Source organism: Hylaeus anthracinus, unplaced genomic scaffold, assembly GCF_026225885.1.
Source record: "Hylaeus anthracinus isolate JK02 unplaced genomic scaffold, UHH_iyHylAnth1.0_haploid 0, whole genome shotgun sequence".
Taxonomy (NCBI): Eukaryota; Metazoa; Arthropoda; class Insecta; order Hymenoptera; family Colletidae; genus Hylaeus; species Hylaeus anthracinus.
Genome location: NW_026533254.1, coordinates 16,548,391 through 16,567,021, shown reverse-complemented (window position 1 = coordinate 16,567,021; position 18,631 = coordinate 16,548,391). Strand labels below are relative to the sequence as shown.

Sequence of the window (18,631 nt, the reverse complement as noted above, 5' to 3'; positions counted from 1 at the left end):
TGTGCCTTTTGCGGTCACCGAGAATGGGATTCCCCGGGGTGATTCCAAGTGGAAACTTTCCACGTGGACCATGGAGGCTCTTGACACTGAAATTCGTTGGTCATTGTTCTCCCACAGGTGAAAAGGGGAAAATAAATGAAATAAAATAGGAATATGTTAGGAACGTGAAATTTCATCACAACCATAATGAAGGATTTATTTGTTAAGAATTACTGAGAGTATATCTCACTTTCTTTATAAATAATAAATGTATGAAGTAACTTGGTAACGAAAAGTGAAAAATAATAAAATGTAACTCTATTTAAAAATATTCACCAACAAGAAAACTGACAGATTCATTTTCCAAGAGCTATAAATATTTATTAGACAATTTACAACGACTGCAAGCATCTATATTTCATTCAAAAATATTCTCCAACACCTACTTAACAAACAAATCGTTCACATTTATAACTGGTGTGGCTCTAGAAAAAGAAAACAGATGCAATTATGCAAATGTATTTTTTAATACCGAAGTCGAACAGATTTTATTAAATCGATGAACATTATTGTACGCTGAAAATATCGTGGATAAAATCGTTATGCGTATTTATTCTGTTTACATTTCTTCAAACGAGTTTACGTTCGAGCATGGTTGATATATTGTGTAAGCACGAAGAATTATCACAACGGATACATAACGCAGAAATTGTTTATGTTATTGCAGGAAGCGTGTGCAACCTCACTCGTCGATTGCGCAAAAGGCTGGGCCAGATTTTCGCGCGTTGAACACACTTGCCGAGCATTGAAGCGATTTAGTGACTCGGCGTCGGATATACGCGCGCCGAACTCTCTCACCGAGCGTTGAAATCACCGAATGAATGAGCCAGAATCCCGTTCGTCGAACTCTCCTGCTAAGTAGAGTACCATTCATCGGATTAACGGAGTCTCGTTGTTTGGATTTTTATGTACGTGTTACCACTACGGCTTAGTTGCTTCTGTATACTATATTTTTAATAAATATTGAAATAATATTTATATATATCGTTAACTGAGGGAAAAAAATAAATTCATCTACATTTAATAAAAACAAAAATAAAGAGAAGTATATAATTCATCTACAATCGATAAACGGAAAAAATAATTTCTTACCAACGTAGTTACCACATTTCTCCTGAAATATCGAACTCAACGTCTCCAACTAGCTCAGCCGCATCATCGTTATCATCGAGCACCAATTTCTCCCAGCTGTCACAATCGGCTCGAAATAAATAAAGACGTTTGAAGAACCGAAATTGCCCGAGAAACTGTACGCGAATAGTGAAAATAAAATAGAAATCAGGTTACCAGTTTGCCAATCGTTTATTACCAAACTGCATTTTTCCCTCCACGCGGCGGGTTTCTTTCTGCACGTGTATCCCAACGTTTCGAAGGTGAATTCTGTAACAACTCCCTCGAACTCTCTCAAATTTTTCACCAACGATACGAAAGAAACGCGCAACCCGTTTCAAGGAATCGTAAAAGGTGAGTCAGGCAAATATGGACAACCAGCTGTGGGCAACGTGGTTTTGGCACGAACGTATTAGACGCGATTGCGTGCCTCCGTGATAATCGTAACGATTTGCCCGTGATTATGTCGCGAACGTCTTAATTGTTTTGTTGACAGCGCGGGAACGAGGCGAGAATATTTCTCGCGCTCAGGAAACACACTGTTCGGTCACGAGATACAATTTTAAGTAATATCTGTTACCTTTTTGGTTAAAAAATGAAAACCGTCTAAAATATGAACTAAAATAAAAAAAAAATTTTAAAGTCAGCCTTCATAAAGTTAAAGAATTGTTCAGAATGCTACTTGTTTGGTTCTTTCGGTCCACAGCGAAACAAGTAAACTCCATTACCGATTTTACGCTCGGCTCGAAACGCAACCATTTCGTTGCGTGTGCAATAGGTTTACAAAATGATCGACGACTCCACGTGGAAAGCTTTTCAATGTCGCAAATTGATCGCCACTCCATATACCGCGTCCGCGGAGGTTGCAGTATGGGTAATTTGCGACGTTCCGCGTTTCTTGCGATCGAAACGCTGTCGAGTAGCGTACTCATGGTCGACGTATTCGAGAGCTGCGCGAATATCTCGGAGTATCAACGATTTTCATGTATTTTCGAATATTGTAAATTTTCCATTCGCAACACTTGGAGCAAATATTATCGCGAATAGGTGACAATACACGGGGCACGGTACGAATAAACACTCGATGAATTTCCTCGAAGTCCACTTCTGTTGAATTAGAAAAAATGAAACTTCATGAATTTTGCATCGAGTTTCACGAATTCGATAGAATTCCATCTTAATTCCATTTTAATGCTAAACGAAAGAATATTTCTTAATGACACGTTCTTCAATCGAATGCAAAAATATTTTTGAATTTATTGTATATAAGAACTGTATTTAAAAGTTTGAAAAAGGTCACCGGCGGTTACCACCGGTGGCTCACGCTCGCGTGTCTATCAGACGGTGGGTACCACCGCGCCGCCCCATGGCGAGAAACATCGTCGTCGTGAACGTGTTAAGTAAAGGTACTGTTAAAATAATTTCTTTGCGGCGAAGTAACGAACGTACAACGTAATTGTCAGTCTCAGAGTCGAGATCGGTACAGAAACGAGTGGCCAAAAGTTCAGCCCAAGTAACTGGAGCGAATGGAATGTAACGCTTTCAAAAATCATTATCTTTGTTCTGGTTACATCAACGCATTGAATAACACTGTGTTTTGCGAATAAACCAGTGCTCGCAGTCGACTCTTCCTGCAACGCGATTTACGTATGCTACCATGAAACGTATTAATTCGTAGTTCTTCCTAATTAGCGCTCTTCAGGGATAATCGCATTCGTTGATTACATAGTTGTCGTTAACATTTAAATTGTTACATTATCACACTTATACATATGTTCAGTATGACTGGTAGCCTAGTGATCTCGCGTTCAAACTGCCAACGCTGTTGGATAGGCATTAAATCATGCGATTGTGACTTTCTTGTCAGTGAAATGGAAAGTTCGCCTAATTCGAGGCGATTGCAGACTTTCGTTCTTTGTGCGCGGCTAATCGTCGCTGAGGAAGTAAAATTTTGTTACGTAATTCGGCTAAAAGACGGACAGAACAGTTGTTTCCTGAACTCGACCGATCCCTCTATTACGGCTCTTTCATAACCACTTTTTATCCACTCCGATATTGTTAATCGATGATTACTCTCCATATATGCAGAGTTGCATGCAAATTTTCTGCAAGGAGAATCTGAAATTCGAATACGCTAATGTTTACACTTCTATTTTAATGATGCTGAAGTAATAGAACGACGTCATTAGAGTATTCTGAGCTTAACTTATCTGATTTATGGATAGAGTCTCAGAGAAGCGCTCGAAAGGAAGGCTTTGAGTGGGGGAATGCTGGAGGAGAGGGTTTTGGGTAGGGGAAGTGTTAGAGGGAAGAACCTTGAGATGGGGACGCTGTAGAAGCAACCCTTGAGTGAGAGAAACGCTGTAGGGGAAGGCTTTGAGTGGTTGGAGCGCTGAACTAGAGAGCTTTGAATGGGGAAAGCGCTAGAGGAGCAAACTTTGGGTAGTGGAAGTACTAAAGTTGAGAGCTTTGAGATGGGGGCGCTGTAGCAGCGATTCTCGAGTAGAAGAAGCGCTGTAGGGGAAGGCTTTGAGTGGTTCGAGCGCTGAACTAGAGAGCTTTGAATGGGGAAAGCGCTAGAGGAGCAAACTTTGGGTAGTGGAAGTAATAAAGTTGAGAGCTTTGAGTGGGGGAAACGCTAGATAGGAGAGCTTTGATTAGGGGACTGCCAGAAGGGGGAGTACATCTCGCTCGAATCACTTTGAAAGATTTCAAATTCCTTTTGACACGCGTGTTTCGAAGGAAACCGCCTTGACATTATTCACGGCTGTGTTCCATCCGTGTCGCATCGTATATCACTCGGAACGAGCGAAGATCATTAACTGTGCGCCATTTCACAATCACCGTGACGAATTCGCTCGAATAATTTATCGATGAATCTTTAGTCCATCGAGCTACATTAATTATTGCTTCCATTTCATTTGTACACACGTCTCGTTATGCACGGCGATGTTTTGAATATTCAAAGTCCCTTGACCGTCGACGCAAAAGCGCGCTTCAACGAAGACGGCGGCCGATGAGACTGGAAGAAAATCTCACGATTACTGTGAACGTTAGAGAAACGAAACATCTTTTTCGTTTGTCCTTGAATCCAATTAGCCACGACACGTGATCTTTTCTTCACCTTGGTTTCACCTTTGATCTGCCCCAAACTTCGTCGTTTGCTACGAAGAATGTATCTTTGGTTTACTGGTATTTAACGAACGTCTATTGACGACGGACAAACACGCGGCAAATTACAAGGTACACGTACACGCGATATTTGCATTTCGACGTGTGCGATTTAGAAGAAAAAAGGAGCGTGACGTGGAAGTACTAACGACGGGTGAGAACTTTGTCTTTATGTACAGGCTGATATGTGGTCCTTTTAAAGAACGTTACTTAGCAGCATTTATTAGAATTAATGAGTAATACTCTTAGCCACTAAGGTAAGTTATTTAGTGTAAGGTAGGTATTTCTTCAGGGGAATTAATTTCGAGGAAGTGACTGCTAGTCTAATTACAACTACCTTATCAGTATATAAATTGCCCCATTATATTGAAATTTATAAAAGGAAGGAATTCATTATTCCAATGCATTTCAGACGGTGGGCTGCAACCTTAGACCCCTGACTAAATACACACGTACCAGTAAAGAGCTATAACTCTGTGAAATAATGAGTTTTTAACAAAGTTTTGTTGTTTCATTTCAACATATCTACTTTAAGAAATAATTACTAATTATTTTTAATAAGTAACCCTTATATGAAGACAATTGCTCGATAAAACTTGTGAGAAACAAATTGAGCATTACGCCAACTAGCGGTAGTACACAAAAGTCGTTAGTTTCAAACAGAGTGCGATGTAAAACTATCAATTTTACACGCAGTCGGTATTATAGTTGACGTCGGAGGAACTGCGATACCGACATTAAAAGATAATCAACACTAGCACTCTCTGGCTTACCAACAGTGAATATAAACAACATTCTGAACACCTTACCATGTGCCTTGCCATTTTCAACGTTATCGACTGACATTGGAATACTATCTCAGCGCTATTAACGGTGAGAATTAAAACTAAGTGCGCGGATCTAGACACGAGATTTGAACTGTTGAGTAAAAGTAGAATGTTTTAAGGCTTACAGGTATAATGAATTATAAGAGCAAGATCGCAGCCAATTTGCTGTTACTACTTGCTATGTAATTAATTGCTGCATCACCCTTCTACTGGAAGATTCATATTAGGGGTGTCATTCCAAAAATGATTACGCGTGTACCTAAATAATAGGAACCTATTTATGAACCAATATCAACAGTTCGAGATTCAACGAAATCCAAGATAAACAAAAAGACTGTCGCTTCCAAGTCGCTTCAAAGTGTAAAGGGTAAACACGAATCTCCGTTCAATTCTAACGCGACTCGATCTACAATCTCCATTCTAATCTCTGATTTTGCAGGAACGCTTCGAAACGCGAAAGAGAAAGATCCATCGCTACCCCTTCCCACCGTCGCTGCACCTATGATGGTCGCGGCACCTTTCATGAAAGACACACGGTTTGACTCGCCGATTCTTAGATCCCCCACCGTTTAACCACCTAAGTTAGACTTGATCTTGATTTCCCAAAGCGAGCAGTCGGCACCGCAGTCGTGTGTTCGATGGTGCGACGACCGGAGCTTGGTGGATTTGGCTCGCACGGAAATGCGTCTCGGTTCGTTGTCATGACATACATCCGTGAGGCCATTTACGGATTCGACGATCGATCGTTAGGAATCTTCGACCGGCAGTTCGTTTCGTGCGATCACCGTGGCCTGTCACCGATAACGCTCGATTGCGTTCAAACAAACCGAAACACCGAGTCCTCGACGCACGTAAACGATAACATCGCGAATTCCGTATAATTTGCTGGACGATATTAACTCGAAAATCTAAAAGGTTCGATTCGCGAGTTCACCTTTGTTCGTGCCGTTCGAGAACGATGTGCCTATGGCTGACGCACTTTGAGTAGCTTGTGAGTGAAACCCGAGTAAAATTCGATCCTTATAAATCCTACAATTGATGCCAGTGACGCTATCGATAAAAATCGCACCCCTTTTCATTTTGTCACGCTCTGAAATTTATGTATTTCGAGTAAACGTTGAAATTAAGTTTCACAGGCAACGCGTAGATACTCGTCACCCAAGTAAATTTTCCATACGTGGTTCTACGCGCGTATCCGGAGAAATTACTCTTGCTTTTATTAATCGTAAACTTTTCTCCGGATACGTAGATTGACCGGTATATGCTCGAGAACGTTCGTGCAACGTGTAAAACATTTACTGAGTCAATGATATTCAATCATTGCTTGCGAGACAGTTTTTGAACGTCAATTAAAACTGTCATGCAGAAGTATAAGTAAAATTCGTATATCAATCCTCCGCATTTCCAACATGCTTACGGACTCTGAAACCAACCCCTAATTAGACTAACCCCATGCCACGAACGTCGCCATTCGTGGACGTAATCGCTACAATAATTTTGTACAATAATTTTGTACAATAATTTTTTCCCAAGAATCCCGAACGAGGATCGAGAGACGAGTAGGCGAAACACGGGTAACTGAATCGATTCTACGCACATGGCTTTGCATTAGAAACTCCAGAAAGTTGCACACGCTACGAGAAACGTTTCAGAGAGAGAAAGGAAGAAAAGTGTGTAAAAAAGACTTTAACGCAAGATCTCGAGCTATTTAGTATTGCGTCGCGTGTTTTATATTTTATTTGACGTACGACCGGATTCGAGGCAACTCGTCCAAGTGACTGTGTTGTGACCGAACGTTGAGTAGAACTATCGATATCGAGTTCGACGATAGACGGAAGGAGAGGCTCTCTCGACGGAAGAGGCTGGTGGAAAAGGAGACGGACAGCGCGTGTCTCTAATTTCCAAACATCCGAGGATAATCATCGCCGAGGTAAGCGTAATAGACTTTATTACTTGGTTAGCTACTAGAAAATAATAATTGGGGGATGGAATGTGGCGTTTCATCGAGTTCATTATAGAAGGATTTAAGAGATGCTCCTTGATGGAAAACAGGTGGTTTTTAGAAAAGTGCTTCGGTATTCTTCTTCGAGAATTAATTTTGAGAAAGTGAACGCAAGTCCGGATTTTTCCTACTGAACGATGGTTATTCGCACCTTGAAGAACGACGAAATTATTTTTTAATTACATATACGTGTACAAAAAAAATGGTCCAGTACGTGGTAAATGAAAATTGTTTTCTTGGAAGTCGACGATTATTAAATCTACATTCTACTTAAATTTGGTATGCAAATTGTTGACATTGTAGCTTTGAGGTCGCTTCCTTAGCAATTCGAGTGTGGCAATAAAAATACCCATAAAATTGTAGAATCTGCGTATGAGAATGATGGTGATGTGTTGTGTCATCGAATTACGTGGAGTATAATTATAGTCCAACAATGTTTTTGTTTTTATCAAATTATCTTTGAATCATATTTTTGCCTAGTTATCGTGAGTTAGAAAAATGTCTGTTACGTTAAAATTTATATAAAATATTAAAACGTGTGTACGTTGGGACGTAATTAACATTTTTTTATTGACATTAACGACGGTAATAACAACATGGAACAATTGAAATATGTCAGAAACTGTGTTTTATGTCAGTTGTATTCCTCGAAGTTCCGAGAACGTCTGAAGACAATTAAATCGATCGTTATCGTCGGTAATGACCGACCACCTTTGCCGAGTAAAAATGCACGACGCGTATCTTCTCAATTTTCGATGTTACACAGTTGACCTCACGAATTAATATATCTGGTGGTCATAATAATATTAGACTGTTCGTATATTTTATATGCAGCGAGATCATTGATGAAGTAGCATCGATTGACACAAAATCGATAACCTTTCATTATTGCGTCAAGTGTACAGGGTTAACAAAATGTAATATCTGCAAAATTTACTTGGTCCCTTTTAATCTCAAAATGATCGCGAACCAAAATATTATTTTCAATTCATAATCCTGTAACATAAGTTTATCGTACTTCAGAGTACACCAAACAACAATCGCAGTATCGAGATTTTCGCTACTTTTCTTGATAGGATGACTGTAAGTCTCGTCGTTACGTGCGACTATAATCTATGAAGGAACATTAGGAAGCGTTGCGTAATAGAAGAAACGAGGAAGAGGACACTTAGCATACCACCTAATTCATGGTACATGAAGGAAGAGACTGCGAATGTAGAGACCAGCGAAGATTCAGAAGGGAACTGATCGTTCGATTAATTAGCTTTCTTGGATGGAGTGATCGATGAACACTATAATCTCCAAGAAGAAGATTTTACCAGAAGAAAAGGTTAAATAAAAAAAGAGGAAGAATGACATAACAGAGAATTGGTCAAGTTAAAACTTGAACGGTTCCGTACAGAGTTACTTATCTATGAATATTTAAGTCTGAGACCTTAATTATGTACATATTTTGATCACTCGACTCTGCAAAATGCACAACAAAAAAGTGCTGATGCCAAAGATACTTCACTCACGGAGTATCGTAACGCGACTTTAAGTATGCCGAGCTTCTTTTTCGACGAGTTGAAAAAAAGACAAAAAACACTGGAAAATCATAATATTATTTATTAGGGTTTTTTTTTTCCAGAATATGTCGACTACTAGGATTACACATGTATGCATAAATATCACGCATTGTAAATTATGCATTTGTGAAGAAATAATGGGCAGAAATGTGCGATGGTGTATAATATGAGGATGTGATGATACGACAACGACAGAACGTGACGAATGCGATGACATGATGAACACGACTGTGGACAACATGACGGAATGACGAACACGATTATGGACGACACGATTATATGACGGCGTGACGAAGCTGACGAACGTGACGACGTGACAATATGACAAATTTGACGATATATCGACTCAACGGGGCGTCGGTATGCCGACAGGACGACTTCCATCACTTTCAACGATCCAAGCCGTCATTTTGTATCCATAAAAAGAAGTTTTCTATATTTTGCAATCGGCAGATCGTCGCGTGCCAAAAATACATTAACGTCAACGACCAGTTTTGATTCACTTGCGGCGGTGCCAGGCCCGCAGGCTCCACGTGCCCCACCAAACCCGTTCTCCACGACGTTTTACTTTCTTCCTCCGACGCGATTCACGAAAGTGACGCAAAATCGAACCCGTTGACCTCCCGCGGCACGGTCAAAAACTGATTGAGAGAGATGCTGCCACGACCCATTCGAACGCGAATTTCTCCCGAGCGAATTTACTTTCTACACTCACCTATTTTCGTTTGCCAGCGCGCCGTTAAACGTCTCGCTTACTCTATATAGAGTATCACGGCGATCGCAGGATGTCTTCGATGACCGAGATCCATCCGAACGTACGGTCATTAGACACGTGCGCGATGGAATCGAAGAGAGCCCATAGAAGAAGTTACCGTGCACCTTCTCTCTCTTCTGATGGACACTTTTGTTTAATTTAGATTTTCATACAGGAATAAATCGACTATACCAGAAGCAAGAAATAAGTAATCGATATTCGAGAAACAATTGCACGAAAAACCGTGACAAAGAGGAACAACAAGCATGAACCATTCGTTAACAGATTGTATTAGAAATTGCTGAATAAAATATTTCTTGCTTTCTTTTTCGATAATCGAGTGTTTAGTATTACGATCAACCTAGTAGCACCTATATGTTGGGTCTCACGGTGTTACTTCTGGGAGGATAAGTAGCTAAGTCATTCGGTCCCCAACACTCACGTCTTTTCCAAATGGTTCCTCATATTGGCAACCACCTGTGACCCATGACTGATTTATGATGACTGTCGCAACACCTGTCCGTAACATTCCTGTATTCGTGAGTGAATCCATTACTTAAGAAGGTTGTTCCATGACTAATAGCGTAACAAACTCGTCAACTGGGTCAAGATGACATCTGAGATCGCGACATTGGGTACCTCGCTCGGGAGTCTGCAACTGACCAAAACAGAAGATGATATCGCAACGTTGTCCAATTATATTTTTGAACGAAGCGACTATCTCGAAACAACTACCTTAAATAAAAATAGTCAAAGAACAGTCGAGCGAGATTTTAATTAAAACCCCACCATTAAATATATTCGCGGAACTACCTCAACAGCGAAACGAGTCGTTCGACAGGACCGCGGGGAAAAAAATCTCAGCGGATCACCGGATACGTCGCAGCTGCGCTGAAGGCCTGGAATCGGTTGAAATTTGCGGACGGCTAATGACAAACTCCGTAGACCTATGCAAATCCCGATAATGGTGTGCAATTTGCTGCCCGGTTCGTGTGTCGATGTCCCCATTCCGGGTGAACGTAATTCCTAACGAGACAACTGTAACGCCGCGTTTTCCAAACACGCACCGAAGGGTGACACGTGTTCTCTACTTCCTTTTTTTCTTCAAATCTTTCGCTCCTCGGGAGACACGCGAACTTGTCGGAGAGAAAAAAAAAAAAAAAACGAGAAGCGGACTCGCGATTTCAAGGCTGCTCGTTACGAAAGCGTCGAAGAAAGTGTTACGCCTGTAATAATTTCCGAACGGGACAGTCGATGGTGTAACAGTGCTCTCGTAACGGGGCAGCATGCGAAAATCTGGTTAAAGGTCGTCGAATGGCTCGTCGAAGCGAAACGTGAAGCGAATCCTTCGACGAGGGATGCTTGACCTTTTCGCTCGCTGGTGGACTCCTGGCGAACGTTATGCGGAAGACTTTCCTCGCGGTGAATTAATGCGAGAGATTGTAACATATAGGACCGACTGGTGGATTAGGTAATACAGAAATAATTAAGACGCGGAGGTATGGACTTTGATCTGTCTGATTATGGCGCGGTAGTTGTGGTATCCGAGAACTGCGGTACCAAGCAGGGATACTATTGAATGTTCTGTGTTTGTTGATGGCTTAAACGCACCTTTCGTTACAATTTTTATGAATAGTCTACCTGGACGATCAGAAGGTTTTCTTCTTGACCTAGTTGTTGCTGTTCTTGCCCAGACTTCGTTGTTAAGTTGACGGACAACCTTCTTAAGTAATTGTCTTTTTACATGATGCCGCTATAACAGGCATCACAGGCCTCGTGGATGACGTGAGACGTACATGTACGCTTTTTGTATACTACAAAGGTACATATCCAGTCATCGTGAAACACTCTATACAATATCTACAAAGGTACATACGCAGTCACCATGAAACACTGTATACGTACACAAATATCCCGCAGACGTATATACACAATCGCCATGAAACGATACATACCCGTATATATACGGTGTTGAGTTTGCTGGATTCGTTGGACATTCGCCGCGATCACGGAAAGGAACGTTGACCCAGAGATATACTTTTCCCTGTGATTCGCTACGCGTCACGCAGACGGGCCTAACGCATCGTAGGTCGAGCGCGACTTAGGTAATCCCTTCGTAACGGTAAAACATCCGTGTAACGTCCGTTCGTGCGATAGCTGGTGTGCGTGGAACTGGTTCCCTTCGATCCCACTTGTTTAGAACGCACGTGACCTATGGGATACCAGACTGGGTGAAGGTGGTACGCGGTCGCGCCAATCGAGTCTCCATTTGAACGTCGCGGTGACCTGCACTTTCTATTCAAGCATCCAGATAAATGCATTCTAAATGTATTATGTATAACAATTGAATTAATATTAGTAATCGAATTTCGGGAAAAAGAAGTTCCAAGCTTTTAATTTTTATTCCCGAACGAAAAATGTTCGTCTTGATATTCTCTGTGAGGTTAATAGCGTATTTATTTCTACGAAATTTCAGCTCTAATTTCTACTTCGGTTTCAAATTACAGACACGACGAAAAACGAACGTTGAAATTAATAGCAGAAAGATTCTTACATAAGGGGTCACTGATTACAGAAAATTTGCCCACAAAGTATACAAACGATATTATTAATGGTAACGAGCCCAATAATTTCTACGGTTACTCAAGAATCGGGGCAACCGTTCCTGCATTCGATTAGTTAATGTTATAGAAATAATCCGAATTCATGCATAAAAGAACCGCTTCCTGCTTTCTCTGTGCGTGTTCGCGAAAAGAAAGAAAACCTCTGCCATCACGTATGATGGTTTTGTCAGTTTCATCCGGCTGGCATGGCGCAAAAGGACTGACAAATGGCGATACTTTCATGTGAAAAAACCACGTATTCGAGCGGAACAGTGATAACGGTAGACCGGTCGTATCCATGATCACTTTCTCGTAACTGAATTAGATTCCTATTTTTTTCAACGTCATTTTACACAGGTGGCGCAATCGTTTCCCAACGCCGACACCCCGTGTGCCGTAAATTCCAGTGGTGAGACATTTTTATCGAGCTGGTTTTCTGCGCTATATATCAAATTGTGCCTAATACGTCACTGAAATTCGTTGCATAAACGTAGCTGAATCGTATTGCGTAAGAGGCACTGAAATCTGAAGTTTATTCTACAAACGGCGCTGGTGCTGCGTAAGCGTCGCGTGGCAATCCCCACCACTTTTGCAGGCTCGACGTTATAAAGCCAAAAATGACAGAAAATGAACAACGAGATCACTTATAGCGAATCACGCAATTATTTTTACATTTTCGACTGAGAGAATAAGTTCCTAACCCACTCTAGAATAAATATAGAATTCCCAAGATGATGTATAATATAAAATTGAAATAATGGCGATTGAATCGTGGACTCCGTCGGGTCGTAAATGAAATTATGGTTAAACGAACGGAACTATAGTCCGTGGTTCAACGAACCGTTGATTGCTACTCGATTTCCTTGCTCGAGTGTCCTGGCGCTGTTAATGTAAACAGTGAATTTTAAGTTTAAATTAGCGCCGTGGCGTGACGATTCGAATTCGTGTCACGCGTCCAGGATGATGTGTATATTCGAAAGAGTGGATCCACCGAATGATAAATAGTCGGAGGACCACCGTAGCGATCGATATTTAACATAAACGCGATCCGATCGGAATCCCCAATGGCGGCCAGTCACCGGCGAAACCTGTTTCTAGCGATTTTTAACTGTTTCAGCGTCACGCGTCGCATCGATTGACATAGTGATCGTATTCGAAGCGAAACAGTGTCACGAGCTTAGGACAATTATATACGAGCAATTTTTTCTTCACTTTTATCTACTTTATTTCTCTCTTTTTTTTTTTTTTTTAAATTGACTGAAAAGAAAATGTTCATTTACTCTTTAGAGCTTCACCAAAATTACTACGATCTAAGATTACAGTATTCTTCATCTCTCTGATGGAGCATGCTGCTGCGTTGATATAAACGACGAAACTGATTGAACGATACTGGGTAAAAATATCGCTACAAGTTTTGCTCATTATTTTCTCCAATTTGAGACTCCAAAAAAAAAAAGACACGGACTCGTTACGGACACGTTGATGAGAATCGGTGAACGAGGCGTGTAAAAATTCGTGGGAATAGAAAGTACGAGATTGTAAAGATACGGAATTGAAATTGAGAGAAACGTAAGAGTGGCGCCCGGTTTAGAAAATGTATAGTGAACGCGGTGGATTCGGCTGATGAAGATAGGGGATATGGTGTCCGAGAGATGCGAGATAAAAATATGGGGTAACGTGACGGACGAGATTTGGAGAGAATTATGTTCTCGAATTCTGGAGTTATTTACACCGAGAGAAAGTGCGCGAATTATTTTTTTCACGTAAGAAAACTAAAACCGAGAGAATTACAAAATTCAGGCATCGATGCTCGAGTTCATGGTTCATCGATACATTCGCATGTTACGATGTGGACGCGACGCGAACACAATGCCATTGCCGATCACTGTCTACTCCTAGAATTAAAAATTCGCGTGACGCGTTAATAGAACCCATCCAGGCGCTAATAGTTGGTAATAGCCTGGGAATCTCATAAATTTTCATGCACGTTGCATAAATTCGCGGTAACCACGTTTTTCTTGTTTTTATGGCGATCCACGCGAAATGCCATCATCCACGTATAAAAGTGAAAGGGCCCGTGTAAATTACGCAAAAAAATAGGTCGCTTACCGCGGCTAGTAATAGCTAGTTCGGTAATAAACGGAAAAACGAACTTGATGTCCTTGGCGAAATTCCGCCTTAAGGATTCCACGAGGTGTGCCGCAACCGCGAGTGCTCGACTCGCGAAACCCTTCGGCTGTCCTAGAATTTTAATCGCTTTGCTTCCTGTCACTTTCGAACGGTCGAATTTAACGAGGCGAAAAGTGTTCGTGATACGAAAAGTCTTTAGGGTGCGCTAGAGGCTGAACGAAGTTCGGCGCCGCTTGGATGTACAGTGGCCCGAGCACCTGTAAGAGCATGTGTTCACATGCCCCGTGTCTGTTCTAGATTGTTCGCGGCCAACGTTACGCAACATGGCGACGAAATACGCAATAATCGTCAACGATGCAAGGAAAGAATACGAGAAGGGGAAGCTAATTCTGGATGCTTTGAACATGGCTGTTCCTAAGGGATGCATGTGAGTAGATATGTGGGCGTGGCTAATCAGAGACAGTGGGCGTGGCGTAGCTATAGTGGGGTGGGGGTAGACGCGGCCAACCAGTGAGAAAATGGGCGTGGCATACCAATAGGAATGAGCCTATCAGTGGGAGTGGGCGTAGCCTACCACTTGCATGTGCTCGTTTAGAATTAATTTTGTACTTACCTTGACGCACAGATACGGTCTATTGGGTCCCAGTGGTTGTGGCAAGACCACTCTGCTCTCCAGCATGGCAGGCGTAACAAAATTGGACAGCGGCGACATTTGGATTCTCGGAGGCAAACCAAAATCTAAAGAATCAGGCATTCCAGGCCCGCGAGTGGGTTACATGCCGCAAGATGTGTCGCTGGTCGACGAGTTTTCTGTAATCAACGCTTGTTACTATTTCGGCAGGATCAACGGGTTGGATAATCACATAATCGGTAGGTTGGCAAACTTCGACTGTCTTAATCTTAAACCTTGCGATAGTCTTATAAGGAACAGAATTTTTGCAGCAAGGCAAATCTGTTTACAATTGGTTATTTTAGAGGAGAGGTATTTGTTCCTGAAGGATCTGCTGCAACTACAGCCCAGAGATCACCTAGTGAGGAACATGAGCGGTGGCCAGCAAAGAAGGCTCTCTTTCGCGGTCGCGTTGCTTCACAAGCCCGAATTACTGATTCTCGACGAGCCAACCGTCGGTCTGGATCCAGTTTTAAGGGACAAGCAAGTACAATTTCATTCCATTGTCTCTCGATCGACGGGGTCAACGGGACCATGAAAAATAAGCGTAAGGTTGTTTGTACAGTATCTGGAACCATTTGGACAAGATCACGCGCGAAGATGGCATCACGGTTATCATCACCACCCATTACATCGAGGAAGCGAGACAGTCTGACACGGTGCATGAACATTTCGATCTGAAGCTAAAAACATTCTAGTTTCGATACATAATAATAACAGTCGTGTCTATTTTCAGATCGGTCTACTGAGAAAGGGAAAACTGCTGGCAGAAACATCACCCAACGAGCTACTGGATATGTTTCAGACAGACTCCTTGGAAGAAGCGTTTCTCAATTTGAGTGCGCGTACTCAAACCAATTTTCAAGACAGACCGCCTGTCTCGATAGCTGAAATGAACAAAATGTTGACCGTGGAGTCCATTTACAACAGCGGTTCGAGAAATGTTGGTACACGTCTAAAACTAGTATATTGGGTGTTGGAAAGATCATCGTAAAGAAAGATTCTTTACGTGAAAACGTTGCGAACGTGTTTATACCTTCAGTGGATATACATATTGAACGCCAATTACACGTCCAACATATCTAACCATCAACCCAAACTAAAGATCGTCACGAAATTGAGAAAAACAACTAAAATGTTGGTGTTTCAGCACGCTCTCCAATGGCGAAGTAGCGCGTGGAAAAGATGCCACTCCCTGTTCATGAAAAACTACGTGCAATTTCTCCGTCACCCCGGGTAATCGACACGACGATAGATTATTTACAAATGGTGCGAAACGAAAGACATCCGATCGGATAATCGATTTATTTATGCAGGGGAATCATGTTCTCGTTGGTCCTGCCGCTAATGCAGCTGGCGCTGTTGTTCTTCGCCGTTGGCAAGGACCCGACGGGTATATCTATATCCATTGTGAACGACGAAGCTGGGGACTGCAATAATGGGAGAAATTGGGGCAATGTCACTTACGATGAACGCGACGATACGTGCAAATTCGTGGATCTCAGCTGTAGAATGATACACGGGATCAACGACTCTGTTGTGAAAAAGGTACGCGGAATGTTAATTGATGTCTGAATATGTATAATAATAATAATGTATCATAAGATTTTTTGTTATATGCAACGGAAAATAGAAAAACAAGGGTCAGTATGCATTTTCTGACGCATCTATGCGCCTGTAGTATAGGAAGGACGTATATATACGACCATGGAACGTGTAAATACGTCGATCGTAGCGAAATATCTGCACCAGTCGTGTTTAATGTCTAGGTGTATTATGACGACTACGAAGGAGCGGTGCGAGACATCTCGAGACAGAAAAGCGTCGGAGTGATGTATTTCAGTAAAAATTTCTCGAGCGCTATGGCAGCGAAGATTGAAGAATATTACGCAGTGACGGAGGAGGACCTCGTAGCTAGTCAGATAGACGTTATGATGTACACGCCAGGTATATTCGTACATATCTGCAGTGATTAGTATGTTAACGATAATAACGATTATTTCTCTTTCTGTTTTCAGACAGACAAATTAGCTTGTTCGTGCAAAGAAAATTATTAAAAAGTTTTTTTGAAGAATTCAGGGAGATCGTGAGGGCGTGTAGAATTTCTCCAAAGTACGCGAATTTTCCCATACGTGTACGTATGCCTTCTGAATTTAACGATTCTTAGGAGTGCGTGAAATAACAATATCATCAGTACGATTTCTTCAATTTTCCAGTTCGAAGAGCCGATTTTTGGCGAGCTAGATCAAAATTACATCACGATGATTTTTCCACCGTATATATTAATGTAAGTTCAACAAGAACGTTTTTAACGTTTCTTTGTTTTCCGAAGTGAAGCGTTTATTTATTAAAAATTGTTTCTTCACGAATGCATTGCCATTTTAGGCTGACGTTTATTACAACGACGTCTATGTGCTCGTCTATAATCATAACTGATCGACATTCTGGCATGTGGGACAGGAATTTGGTTCAAGGTAATTACACGTTTCTGCGAGCTCTCCGTGTAAATCCAAAAATGATAAACGAGTAAACGTCTATCATTATAGTGCCTGAATAAAGATTACTACTAGTTACTCTTTTTGACACTGTCTGTTTAAAATAGGTGTGAAAACTTGGGAGATTCTAATCACGCACATCGTGTCTCAAACATCGTTGATCGTTGTTCAAACTATAGTACTAATCTGTATATGCTTTTCCCAATTTGACGTGCACTGCAAAGGATCGATGATCATCGTATGCTGCATGCCACTGCTATCAGGAATTTGTGGAATGTCTTATGGTGAGTTTAATATCTAGCAATTGCAATAGGGGGAATAAAATAATACTGTTGTTGGGTACTATTTACAGGTTTCCTGATATCAGTTCTGTGCACTTCGCATACTCTCGTCAATTACGCGTCTGTAGGAAGCTTTTATCCATTGTTTCTCCTCAGTGGTAAGTGACTTGTTTCTGTCGCACGATTTATAGAGATTTTAAGAGATTTCTATCAAATCTTTATTTTTGTAGAACCCAGGAAATGGGGGATAGCTGAGACGATTCTGAAGCACAATTTCCTTTGCAAAATTATTGGATGGTGCTTCGTTTTTGAATTATTAACGAAAAACCACCGACCAATCGCAGCGCCCGAGTAGCGCGCGCTCAGCTGAGAGAGGCCGGCTCGAACCAGGACGCTCCGCCCACCCGCTGCGATTGGTCCGTGGGTTTTCTTTAATAATTCGATAACGAAGCACCATCCAACATTTTTGCAAAGGAAATTGTGGTTCAGAATCGTCTCAGCTATCCTCCGTTTCTTGTTCTTACACTAATTCTGCGCCACCATGTATATTATCTACCCTGTAAAAGGGTGAAAGTATGTACGAAAATGAAAATTGATTGGAATTTTCTAGGACTCATATGGCCAATCGAGGGAATGCCAGAGGCTCTCAAGTGGATCAGTTTAACCTTACCCACAACGCTACCAGGCATCTCGCTCAGAGGTGTTCTGGAGAAAGGGACGCCCTTCGAAGATCCGGAAGTCTACAGCGGATTTTTAATACTAATAGGGTGGATCCTGGGGCTCGTAATGATTTGCGTCGTTCATCTAAGGATGAAGACCACGTAGGACACGTGTGATCGCGATGGCGAAAGAAATAGAAGAAAAAAAAAAAAAAAAAACGAAATTGAAAGGAAACAGCTGATATTCGTTCGTGCAATTGTGAAAATGGAATTTCTTTTCACGCCTTCCACAGGGTCGATTTGTTTTAGGTATATCCAGTTA

General features: G+C 41.6%; 1 protein-coding gene across 2 annotated transcripts; it reads left to right on the top strand.

Moving 5' to 3' along the window:
- The first annotated feature begins 5,761 nt into the window (after positions 1 to 5,761).
- LOC128890660 (ABC transporter G family member 23-like) lies at positions 5,762 to 18,509 on the top strand. 2 transcript variants are annotated; one of them, XM_054149335.1, is made up of 16 exons: positions 5,762 to 6,138; positions 6,681 to 7,077; positions 14,502 to 14,631; positions 14,830 to 15,074; positions 15,180 to 15,357; positions 15,440 to 15,533; positions 15,611 to 15,817; positions 16,025 to 16,110; positions 16,191 to 16,422; positions 16,644 to 16,821; positions 16,893 to 17,008; positions 17,091 to 17,161; positions 17,260 to 17,348; positions 17,477 to 17,653; positions 17,722 to 17,808; positions 18,261 to 18,509. In XM_054149335.1, exons 3-16 carry the CDS (start codon positions 14,528 to 14,530, stop codon positions 18,473 to 18,475), a joined length of 2,079 nt encoding a protein of 692 aa, XP_054005310.1. In that variant the 5' UTR covers positions 5,762 to 6,138; positions 6,681 to 7,077; positions 14,502 to 14,527; the 3' UTR covers positions 18,476 to 18,509. The 2 variants fall into 2 exon arrangements, with proteins under 2 accessions (XP_054005310.1, XP_054005318.1); XM_054149343.1 differs by lacking the exon at positions 14,502 to 14,631.
- Positions 18,510 to 18,631: the final 122 nt, after the last annotated feature.